This window comes from Rhinopithecus bieti, unplaced genomic scaffold (genome assembly GCF_001698545.2).
Source record: "Rhinopithecus bieti isolate Rb0 unplaced genomic scaffold, ASM169854v2 scaffold_6708, whole genome shotgun sequence".
NCBI lineage: Eukaryota > Metazoa > Chordata > Mammalia > Primates > Cercopithecidae > Rhinopithecus > Rhinopithecus bieti.
In genome coordinates this window covers 814950-828183 of record NW_016806329.1, presented here as the reverse complement: position 1 = coordinate 828183, position 13234 = coordinate 814950, and the positions used below count along the sequence as shown (strand labels likewise).

At 37.1% G+C, this 13234-nt stretch overlaps 1 protein-coding gene across 7 annotated transcripts in view; it reads left to right on the top strand.

Annotated features, from left to right (window-relative positions):
• Positions 1-13234, top strand: part of RAP1GDS1 (Rap1 GTPase-GDP dissociation stimulator 1) — a 176997-nt gene that overhangs the window by 158276 nt on the left and 5487 nt on the right. For all 7 annotated transcript variants that reach the window (XR_001886304.1, XM_017875492.1, XM_017875495.1 and 4 more), the window contains 2 exons: positions 8786-8912; positions 11487-11615. Coding sequence is in view for 6 of the 7 variants with exons in the window: in XM_017875492.1 (XP_017730981.1) it covers positions 8786-8912; positions 11487-11615 (256 nt within the window). In the remaining variant the exon portion in view is untranslated. The remainder of the gene's footprint in view (positions 1-8785; positions 8913-11486; positions 11616-13234) is intronic.

Sequence of the window (13234 nt, the reverse complement as noted above, 5' to 3'; positions counted from 1 at the left end):
GCAGAATAGTTAAGAATTCACTAACCAACTATCTGCTGCCTTTAAGAGACTTACCCAACACATAAGGACTCACTTAAGGTAGAGCGGTGGAAAAAGAGATTCCATGTAAATGGACACCAAAAGTAAACAGGAATGGCTATTCTTGTATCAGGCAAAACAACCTTTAAAGCAACAGCAGTTCAAAAAGACGAGGGACATTATATAATGATAAAAGGCCATGTCCAACAGGAAAATACCACAATCCTAAATATACATGCACCAAACACTGGAGCTCCCAAATGTATCAAACAATTGCCAATAGACCTAAGAAATGAGATAGACAGCAACACAATAGTGGGGGACTTCAATATTCCACTGACAGCATTAAACAGGTTATCAAGAGAGAAAGTCAACAAAGAAACAATGAATTTAAACTATACCCTAGAACAAATGGACTTAACAGATATTTAGAACATTCTACCCAAAACTGCAAAATATACATTCTATTCATTAGCAAATGGAACTTTTCTCCAAGATAGACCATATAATATGCCACAAAACAAGCCTCAATAAATTTAAGAAAATTGAAATTATGGCAAGTACTCTCTCAAACCACAGTGGAATAAAACTGGAAATCAACTCCAAAAGTAACCTTCAAAACCATGCAAATACATGGAAATTAAGTAACCTGCTCCTGAATGATCATGGGGTCAACAATGAAATCAAGATGGGAATTTAAAAATTCTTCTAACTGAACAACAATAAATGATACAACCTATCAATACCTCGGGGATACAGCAAAGGTGTTGCCAACAGGAAAGTTTATAGCCTGAAATGCCTACATCAAGAAGTCTGAAAGATCACTAAGATACAATCTAAGGTCACACCTCAAGAAACTAGAGAAACGAACAAACCAAACCCAAACCCAGCAGAAGAAAAGGAAATAACCAAGATCAGAGCAGAACTAAATGAAATTGAAACAAAAAAAGACAATACAAAAGATACATGAAACAAAAATCTAATTCTTTGAGAAGATGAATAAGATTGATAGACCATAACCAAGAAAAGAAGAAAGAAAATTCAAATAAGCTCAATTAGGAAGCCCGGTGGCGGCGGTGCGCTCAAGCCTGTAAGTCCCAGCAACTTTTGGAGGCCGAGGCCGGGAGCGGATCACGAGGCAGCGAGATCGAGACCATCGCTGGCTAACACGGTGAAACCCCATCTCTACTAAAAAATACAAAAACTAGCCGGGCGAGGTGGCGGGCGCCTGTAGTCCCAGCTACTCGGGAGGCTGAGGCAGGAGAATGGCGTAAACCCGGGAGGCGGAGTTTGCAGTGAGCTGAGATCTGGCCACTGCACTCCAGCCTGGGTGACAGAGCGAGACTCCTTCTCAAAAAAAAAAAAAAAAGAAAAGAAAAAAAAAAGAAAAGAAATGGGAGATATTACAACTGACACCACAGAAATACAAAAGGTCATTCACAGCTACTATGAACACCTTTACACGCAAAAACTAGAAAACCCAGAGGAGATGGATAAATTCCTGGAGAAATACAACCTTGCTAGCTTAAATCAAAAAGAATTAGATACCCTGAACAGACCAATAACAAGCAACAAGATTGAAATGGTAATTTTAAAATTACCAACAAAAATGTCCAGGACCAGACAGATTCACAGCTGAATTCTACCAGACATTCAAAGAATAATTGGTACCAATCCTATTGACACTGTTCCAAAAGAAGAAGAGGGAATCCTCCTCAAATCATTCTGTGATTAGTATCACCCTAATACCAAAACCAGGAAAGGACATAACAAAAAAAGAAAACTACAGACCAATATCCCTGCTGAACATAGATACAAAAATCCTTAACAAAATACTAGCTAACCAAATCCAACTACATATAAAAAAGATAACTCACCATGATCAAGTGGGTTTCATACCAGGGATGCCGGGATGGTTTAACATACCCAAGTCAATAAATGTGATATACCACATAAACAGAATTAAAAACAAAAATCACACGATCATCTCAATAGACGCAGAAAAAGCATTCCACTAAGTCCAGCATCTCTTTATAATTAAAACTCTTAGCAAAATTAGCATACCAGGGACATACCTCAATAATAATAAAAGCCATCTATGACAAACTCACAGCCAACAATACTGAATGGGAAAAAGTTGAAAGCATTCCCTCTGAGAACAAGATAAGGATGCCCACTCTCACCACTTCTATTCAACAGTACTGGAAATCCTAGCCAGAGCAGTCAGACAAGAGAAAGAAATAGAGGTCATCCAAATCGGTAAAGAGGAAGTTAAACTGTTGCTATTTGCTAATGATATGATTGTATGCCTAGAAAACCCTAAAGAGTCCTCCAGAAAGCTCCTAGAACTGATAAAAGAATTCTGCAAAGTTTATATAAACTAATATACACAAATTAGCTCTCCTATATACCAAGAGCAGCTAAGCTGAGAACCAAATCAAGAACTCAACTCTTTTACAATAGCTGCAAAAAATAAAATAAAATAAAAATACTTAGGAATATTCCTAACCATGGAGATGTAGTTTTACAAGGAAAACTACAAAACACTGCTGAAGAAAATCATAGATGACACCAACTAACGAAAACACATCCAGTGCTCACCGATGGGTAGAATCCATATTGTAAAAATGACCATACAGCCAAAAGCAATCTACAAATTCAGTTCCTGTTAAAGTACCACCATCATTCTTCACAGAACTAGAAAAAACAATTCTAAAATTCATATGGAACCAAAAAAGAGCCTGCAAAGCCAAGGCAAGACTAAACAAAAAGAATGAATCTGGAGGCATCACATTACCTGATTTCAAACTATACTATAAGGCCACAGTCACCAAAACAGCATGGTAGTGGTATAAAAATAGGCACATAGGCCAGTCGAACAGAATAGAGAACCAAGTAATAAACCCAAATACTTACAGCCAACTGATCTTTGACAAAGCAAACAAAAACAAAGTGGGGAAAGGACACCATATTCAACAAATAGTGCTGCGATTATTGGCATAGAAGAATAAAACTGTTGCCTAATTTCTCACTTACACAAAAAAAAATCAACTCGAGATGGATCAAGGACTTAAATCTAAGACCTGAAACTAAAAATTGTAGAAGATAGTATCGGAAAAAAAGCCTTCTAGACATTTGCTTAGGCAAAGATTTCATGACCAAGAACCCAAAGCAGATGCAATAAAAACAAAGGTAAATAGCTGGGACTTAAGCTAAAGAGCTTTTGCATGGCAAAAGGAACCGTCAGCAGAGTAAACAGACAACCCACAGAGTAGAAGAAAATCTTCACAATCTATACATCTGACAAAGGACTAATATCCAGAAGCTACAGTAAACTCAAATAAATTAGCAAGAAAAAACTAACAATCCCATCAGAAAGTAGGCTAAGCACATGAATAGACAATTCTCAAATGAAGATATACAAATGGCCAATGTATGAAAAAATGCTCAGTATCACTAATGATCAGGGAAATGCAAATCAAAACCACAATGCCATACCACCTTACCCCTGCAAGAATGTCCATAATCAAATGAAAAAATAATAGATGTTGGCAGGGATGCAGTGAATAGGGAACACTTCTACACTGCTGGTAGGAATGTAAACTAATACAACCACTATGGAAAACAGTGTGGAGATTCCTTGAAGAACTAAAAGTAGATTTACTGTTTAATCCAGCAATCCCACTACTGGGTATCTACCCAGTGGAAAAGAAGTCTTTATATGAAAAAGATACTTGCACACATGTTTATAGCAGCACAATTCACAATTGCAAAAATGTGGGACCAACCCAATGCCCATCAATCAACGAGTGGATAAAGAAACTATGGGGCCCGGTATGGTGGCTCACGCCTGTAATCCCAACACTTTGGGAGGCCGAGGCAGGTGGATCACGAAGTCAGAAGATCAAGACTATCCTGGCTAACATGGTGAAACCTCGTCTCTACTAAGAATACAAAAAATTAGCCAGGCGTGGTGGCAGGCACCTGTAGTCCCAGCTACTTGGGAGGCTGAGGCAGGAGAATGGCATGAACCCGAGAGGCAGAGCTTGCAGTGAGCCGAGACCACTCCACTGCACTCCAGCCTGGGTGACAGTGCGAGACTCCGTCTCAAAAAAATAAAAGAAAGAAAGAAAAAAAGAAACTATGGTATATGTGTATATATATATGATGGAATGCTACTCAGCCATAAAAAGGAATGAGTATTGGCATTCACAGCAACCTGGATGAGACTGGAGACAGTTATTCTAACTCAGGAGTAGAAAACCAAACATCATATGTTCTCACTTATAAGTGGGAGCTAAGCTATGAGGATACAAAGACATAAGAATGACACAATGGACTTTGGGGACTCAGGGGAAAGGATGGGAAGGGGGTGAGGGATAAAAGACTACAAATACGGTGCAGTGTATACTGCTCAGGTGATGGGTCCACCAAAATCTCACAAATCACCACTAAAGAACTTACTTATGTAACCAAACACCACCTGTTCCCCAATAGCCTGTGGAAATAAATTTATTTTAAAATCACAGAAAATTTCATAATGTTTTAAGAAAACTACGATTTTGTATTGGGCCACATTCAAAACCATCCTGGGCCGCAGGTAAGACACGCTTGGTTTAGAGTTTTGGCAAACCATAATTGTATTAACTGATTTACAGACATGATCCTGGCACCTGAATTTGGAACTCTCAGATAAATTCCTGTTATAGTAGTAAGGCTAGTGGAAACCTTGATTAATCTAGTATCTTCAGTATCAACTAACAAAATTATGTAACCAAACCATTCATGGACACAAAAATATGTCCAGAGGAAGATGCATCCCAGCTTCTTACAAACATCTGAATTTAGGAGCCAGAACTATTTAAATGCTATAATATGTAATAAATTTGAAGATTTTGAGGCTTTTCTGTGAATTTTATCATAGATTCCCCTTTCCCTTATCTAACCTCCTACTTCTCGCCCATCCCCCAAAAACAGAGTTCAAATGCCCATCACCACGCAGGTTCTTTGAATGATAACTATGGCATGGTACCCTTTTAGGAAAACGTGGGTAGGGGTGTGTGTAGCAGAAAACAACTTGAAATTATATAGGATTGTAACTTTATAGTTACATATTACAACTTTAGGATTACAATTCAATACCTTTACATATCTTTCCTACAATTGAGAGTATACTGCTGCTAAGCAGCAGAGGAGCCTTGATTCTCACACTTTAATGATCAGAACTATAAAGTATGTTAATTGTGTGAGTTCCAGGTCAGAGCTGTTATTTTCAAACTTAACCAACATTAAAGTACACATGACTACTTTTGAGCAGCAGTTCAAGTTTGTTTCATCAAATTATAATCCCTAGAAATCTTCCACAAAGAAAGAGTTGCATAGGTACATTAGTTATGGAAATAGTAACTTATTTTTTCTTTGCCTTTGAGATTCACAGCACACATTAATACTAAAGAAACCTTTATAATTTTATTGGAATCCACTGATTCCCAAACTGTTTGACCATGGATCCTTTTTACAGGTGGCATCTATTATTACACTGGACATACTTTGGAAAATGCTGTTCTGGAATAAGTTTTTAAAATAATTAAACACCAGGTTCAAATGTATTACATTCCTATAGATCCTTAGCCAGCTGTGTGAATCACAGCTCTCGCCTTGTGTTCTTAAACTTTGAAGATCATGCCCCACCCTGAATTCCGTCTTAGAGTTCAACCCTTCAAAAGTTTGCACTGACTCACAAGGTTTCATGCTGCTTAGTCATCTCAGCCCTTTGCAGTGTATTCCTGTGCTGATGCTCTTAAAGTCACGCCTTTCTTTGAAAGAATGCCCTAGTCTAGGACTGCTGACCAACTACCTGAATCTTCCAGTTATAGACATCAAAAATGTAAAGAGGAATATAGGTTGCCTTTATACCAGGAATATAAAAACTCCCTGCTATCAAAGCCAGCACTTTTCTTTACCCTTTAAGAGTAGAAAATTCTTCATCAGTTACCAGGCTAAAAACTTGTTTAAACCAATGTATTTAGTCATTTGCTCATTCATCCAACAAACATTTATTTAAATCCCATATTGAAAAGGCTTTGATGATACAATCTTGAAAAAGAAAAGTTTTGTTAAGTGGCTCACCAACTCAGTGGCTATGCCAACCTGCAATCTTATAAATTACCTCAAATCAAAGCCTATCTGAAAATATTCTGTTGTGATCAATATGACACAGTTTTCAACAGTCTTAAACTGGGTTGATTTCACTAATCAAGGGCAAATTGACTAAATGCTAAATAGATGAAACTGTTAGCATGAATAATTTGCCTTAGTTTTATATTATACTAAAATTTAGCTTTCTATAAGAATAGAACTATGAAATAAAATATTGTTTCAAACTGCACAAAGCATCTCCAGAATTTTTAAGAACAAAGACCCAGTAATCAGCCAGACTGCCTGGGCTTGAGCCTTGGCTTTACCACTTACGGTCTGAACTTGGGCAGATGACTTAATGTGAGCTTCAGTTCCTTCATCTATATGAACAGGAGATGATATCTAGCTAATGGGATTTTCAGCAGGATTAAAATGTGCTAATATCTGTAAGCTACTCAGTACAGTGTCCAGTTTGAAGTTGTTGCTCCATAAAGGGTTGCCATCAATATTATTCTCTGTCACATATGACAAATACAATGTTTTATCTGTTTTTTATCCCATATTCTATAAGGCAAAATGATTCCATAGAGTAGCTATTCATAGAGTATTCCATAGAGTAGCTATTTGTTGAAGTAGTTGATGAGAGGGCAGGAAATTTTTTTTTTTTTAAGTTCTAGGGTACATGTGTACAACATGCAGGTTTGTTACATATGTATACATGTGCCATGTTGGTTTGCTGCACCCATTAACTCGTCATTTACATTAGGTATTTCTCCTAATGTTATTCCTCCCCCCTCCCTCCACCCCATGACAGGCCCCAGTGTGTGATGTTCTCCGGAGGGCAGGAATTTTAAAAAGGAGATACTCAGGTATCTGTTCTGGAAAAGTGAGATGAAAAGAAGCTATACCTGGCCAAAGAGAGGGCACTGTTCATTTCTGATGTACACATTTCCTTAGTTCATTCCCTGCTCTTCCTTCTGCTACACTGGTCTTTTAAGTGCGATTAGAAACGTAGAGGACAAAAGGACAGTTCAAGCATCTTCCCTAAATGAATGCATATGTATCTGTTCATCTCTTGTGGTATTCTTTTCTCAAGCTCTGTTGTGATTTTTATAAAATTTTTTACTAAGAATTCTATATCTGTTTCACATAAACTGTTGCTGAGTAAACAGTAAATTGGGGAGGTTAGAAAAAGCTTTCTAAAACAGATTGATGGGAAAAAATGTATTCGATGCCAGAACACAGCTACCATAAAAACCTAGTTATTGGACTCTATTGATTTAGCATGTTTGATCACCAAACAAGTTTGGGCTCAAAGCAAAGATACTGTCTAAAATAGTTTCCTCAAAAAATTTTATGAAATGGAAGCATAAAGGAAACCCTTTAAAATATTTTAGCAAATTTGAAAATACAATTAATTTTGAAGCTGACTCAGAGGCTGCTTTTTTAAAATATCCAGACCTTCAAATTATTAAAATGTGAAAATAGAGAAAATTATTTTTTAAAATGTCTATTATTGAGACCTCCCACTAAATCAGATTTAGTTCAAGAGTTCTAAGACAATGGAACCCTCGGTGGAATGAAGACCAAAATGGGTACTAGAAATAAAGGTGAACATTGTTTTTTTCCATCTAACTTTTGCCAGATGGTCTTATATGTTTTTTGTGTAATAACTTTGTAATAACAAAAACCTATGAGCTATATACTTACATCATTCCAGTGACATGGAGATATTACTGAGATAAGAGAGGTTCAATAATGTGCCCAGTCAGTGGGATTTATTGAATCCAGAGCTTGATGTCTCCTTTGCCATGGAGAGAAGACAGAGCTCTAAGCACCATGAGAAATGAAGGCAGATGGAGAATTTTAAGTTCTGCTCAGTCCTTTTTCATGTAATTCAGTTTTCATATTTGTAAGATTAAATCAAGGGGTAAAAAGTACTTTACCCTGGAACATCTGCAGAACAACTACCTGGCACTATCATGAAAATTTAAAAGTAACTTTTTTTTTTTTAAGAGGCAGGGTCTTACTCTCACCCAGGCTGGAGTGCAGTGGCGTGATCATAGTTCACTGCAGCCTTGAGCTCCCTGGCTCAAGCAGTCTCCACCTCAGCGCCCTGAGTAGCTGGGACTGCAAATGTGTACCACCATGCCTGGCTAATTTTTTTATTTTTTGTAGAGATGGGGTCTCACTATGTTGCCAGGCTGGTCTCAAGTGATCCTCCTGTTTTGGCCTTCCAAAGCACTGGGATTACGTCCTGAGCCACCATGCCCAGCCGAGAACTTTTTTAAATTCCAAGTTTTATTCTTGTTTGTCGATCCTAAGGTAAGTCAACATTTGAGGCGATGGCACTTTTACTTCTTTGGCTTTGGTAGCTTCTAAGCCTTCTGTTTTTTTAATATGAACGGCAGTGGTCTTTTCTACTTAGGCAATTTAAGTTGTCATCTTTTGATGAATGTATTTAAAGCTAAAAGCTTTTTCCTTCTGTGGAGAAAAAACTATGATTAAATCAAATGATTCATACAGGACACTGTCACAAAACCACTCAACGATGAGTTGACTGATTTTAATGCATGTTCCTAATGTTTAAAATTAACGTTTATAATTCTCTGATATTTATTTATTGTAGGATGTAATTAAAACCATTGTGCAGAGTGGTGGCATCAAGCATTTGGTTACCATGGCAACTAGTGAACATGTAATAATGCAGAATGAAGCTCTTGTTGCTTTGGCATTAATAGCAGCTTTAGAATTGGGTAAGTACCCCAGTGACAAACTTATTTTCTTCTATTTTTATCTTGGATGAAAGGAAGCATAGAAGTGGAGTTGAAGTCAGACAGAACCTTGACTGGAAGCATTTTACTAGTGTCTGTACTGTTCTCTGAATCTATGGAAATCATTCCATATAGGTTGTTCCAGCTGTCCCCTTTGGCTGTGTTTTTGGTAACACTTTTAGGGCAATGCGGTAAGGTAAGTTTAACTTTTAAATAATGTCTCAAGTTACAGCCACTTAGAGAGTAGAGAAAACATTTTCAGCAGGCTTCACAGAGAAACCAAACAATATTTAGAATACGACAGCATATGAAGAGTCTGCTACTCTCCCCGTGACCCAGACTTTCTCTTCCATCTCTGCTCATTCTCTCTACTACCGATTCTTTCTTGCTGTTCTCCTTCTCCATCACCGTGACTTCTGTTGCTTGGTAGCATTGCCTTACTCTAATGTCTTATCTTCTGTGTTACTCTTCTGTGTGTTTTACATTCAGAACCCCCCCAAAGCAGAGGCTAAATAATTTCATTAGTTTCAGTTTAACATAGCATTTTTTTTTTTTTTTTTTTTTTGAGACAGTCTTGCTTTGTCACCCAGGCTGGAGTGCAATGACGCAATCTCAGCTCACTGCAACCTCCGTGTCCTGGGTTCAAGCAGTTCTCGTGCCTCAGCCTCCCGAGTAGCTGGGATTACAGGCATGCACCACTGCACCTGGCTAATTTTTGTATGTTTTGTAGAGATGGGGTTTCACCATGTTGACCAGGCTGGTCTTAAACTCCTGACCTGAGGTGATTCACCCACTTCAGCCTCCCAGAGTGCTGGGTTTACAGGCGTGATCCACCAAGCCCGGCCCTAACATAGCATTTCTAATGGGCAGAATTCATCATGAGAAGCTAATTCATAGGCATCTAGTTTATGAATAGCATCAACTAGATGGCTTAGGAGCCAACCCAAGACAGTCAGCCAGGGATGGTATAATAGAGTCACATGGCCTGTGGTTAAGGCCTAAGGCTGCTTTACACAAAGGAGGACTTTACACTTAGTAGGGATGTCCTATCCAATTCAAAGCCATTTGGATAAATACTGTTAACTGATAGCCTCTTAATTCCCACTGATTACTTATATCCATAATTCTCACACTGGGACGAATGGGCCCTCCAACCCCAGTTCCAGGAAGAGGAAACACTCATGTGAGTATTTTTTTATGTGCATAGAGTATGTAATGATCAAGTCAAGGTGTATAGGATATCCTTCTCCTTGAATGGTCTATTGTTGACTGGAAGCCTTACCAATAACAGTCAGTGAACACATATTTTGTATATTATATACTATATTCTTACAATAAATCTAGAGAAAAGAAAATGTTAAGAAAATCATAGGGAAGAGAAAATATATTTACTATTTATTAAATAGAAGTGGATTATCAAGAAGGTCTTGATCCTTGTCTTCACATTGAGTAGGCTGAGGAAGGGGAAGAACAGAAGAAGGGGCTTAGTCTTGCTCTCTCAGGGATGGCAGAAGAGAAGAAAATCCAGGTATAAGTGAACCCACACAGTTCAAACCTGTGTTGTTCAAGGGTCAACTGTATATTCTTTGGTGAAATGCTTTTTGTTTTGTTTTGTTTTTGACTATTGAGTTTTGAGAGTTCTTTATATATTCTAAAAGTTTATAGTTCTATATTTTACATTTAAGTCTGTAATCCATTTTGAGTTAATATCGGTGTAAGGTATGAGGTTTAGGTTAGGGTTCGTTTTCTTTGTCCCATTGATGTCTAATTGTACTAGCACCTTTTGTTGAAAAGCTTTCTTTCCTCCACTGAACTGATTTTGTACCATCGTCAAAAGTCAGTTGAGTGTATATGTGTGAGTCTATTTCTGGGTCTTCTATTCAGTGCCTTTGACATAAGTGTCTATGTTGCCACCAGTAATATGCTATCTTGATTACTGTAGCTATAGAGTAAGCCTTAATACTGGACAGAGGAATTTCTCACACTTCATTCTTCTTTATCAAGATTGTTTTAGCTATTTTAGGGCCTGTGGCTTTCCATATAAGTTTTAGTATAAGCTTGTCTATTTTCTATAGAAAATCTTGCTAGGATTTTGATCGAAATTGCATTGAGTCCTTATCTTTTACTTGTGGAGGAAATTATGTGATTTATAGGATTTGCTCCAAAATAATTTGAGATGGATGAAAGTAGGTAAAAGACAGATTGGCCATAATTCTTTAAGGTGATAAGTGCAAAATGTATATTATTATACCATCTTTTCTGATTTTGCATGTGTTTAACATTTTCCCTAATAAAAAGTTTAATTGTCTCATATTAAAAGAAATGTGTTAGTATTAAATATTAAGCTCAAACACCTGAAATGTCTACTGAAATCTAGTTCTATTTATTCTTTTCACGTGGTCTGAATTTAATATTATTTTTCTAGGTCATTATTATTTATCAGTTCCATTTGGAAGGTTTCATATGGTCAATTTCTGGAAAAGGAAGCAGTGTTTATCCTGAGGGTACTGGGTTAGTACACAGTAGATACAATTTATACTTTGTTTTATTTTGTAGGCACTGCTGAGAAAGATCTAGAAAGTGCTAAACTTGTACAGATTTTACATAGACTGCTAGCAGATGAGAGAAGTGCTCCTGAAATCAAATATAATTCCATGGTCCTGATATGTGCTCTTATGGGATCTGGTAAGTAGTATTCCATCATCTGATCTCCATAAACATATGGTTCACATTAAATATTAAACATGGAGTAATAGTAGATGATGGCTTTGGGTTTTAAAGCCATTAGAAATTAGTTTGTGGAGGTTATAAGATTGCTTTTTTCCCCTGTTACTGTAACCACTCATTTCTTTATGGTGATAACATTGAAAATCTCTTCTAGCTGTCTTGAAATATACACTACATTGGTATTTTCTAGCCATCCAACTGTATAATAGATAGAATTACTTTTCACTTACGATATTCCCAAAAGATTCTTACTATAATAGAAAGTATCATATAGTGAATCTAGACAACATTCAGTATTGCAAAATCAGTAAGTCTCATGAACCCTAAAATGTTATTTTATAGCAAACACAGGTTCTGATTTCTGATTTTGTATGCCATAATATTAACTAAGAAATTTGTTTAGGAGGCCGGGCACGGTGGCTCATGCTTGTAATCCCAGCACTTTGGGAGGCTGAGGTGGTGGATCTTTTGAGACCAGCCTGGCCAACATGGTGAAACCCCATCTCTACTAAAAATACAAAAATTAGCCGGGAGTGGTGGCACACGCCTGTAGTCCCAGCTACTCAGGAGGCTGAGGCAAGAGAATCGCTTGAACCCGGGAGGCAGAGGTTGCAGCCAAGAGATTGTACCACTACTCCAGCCTAGGCAACAGAGCAAGACTCTGTGTCAAAAAAAAAAAAAAAAAAAATTGTTCAAGAAATCATTGGTATATCTTCTATGGACATTGGCATATCTTAGTATATGTTCTATGGACACTTGAAAAGAGTGTGTATTGTGCAATTATTGATTACTGTTGTATAAATGTGAATTTGATTCTGTTGGCACTAGTGCCAAGTTTCCTGTATTCTTGCTAGTTTTCCAGTTAATTGTTCTGTCAGTTGTCGAGAGGAAGGGTGTTGAAGTTTCCCGCTATAATTGTAGATTTAACTATTTCTCCTTTCTATTCTGTCCATTTTTGCTTAACATAGTTTTCAGCTCTGTTGTTAGGTACCTACACCTTTAGGATTGCTGTGCTTTCTTGAGGGATTGACCCTTTTATCATTATATGATGTACCTCTCTCTGGTATTTTTCTTTGCTCTCATCAACTTTATCTGACTTTAACATAGCTACTTCTGCTTTTTTTATTATTATTATTATTATTATTACTATTTTATTTTCTTTCATGTGCCACAAGAAGCCATCCTACTTTCTTTTGAATAACATTCACATGATCTTTTCCCACTCTTTTAGTTTCAGTCTGCTGTATTGTATTTGAAATGAGTTTCTTGTATGCAGTGCAAAGTTGTATCATTTTCTAATCTACTCTACCAGTCCCTTTTGTGTATTTAGACCATTTACATTTAATGAGATGACTGATATGGCTCAAGTCTGCAATCTTATTTTTGTTTTCTGTTTGTCCCATTTCTTCTTTCTTTTCCTTTTTTTTTTTTTTTTTTTTTTTGAGACAGAGTCTCACTCTGTCGCCCAGGCCAGAGTGCGACGATCTCGGCTCACTGTTCTTTATTTCTGACTTCCTATGGATTAAACATTTTTTAGTCATTTACATTTATTCTTCCTCATATATATATATATATAT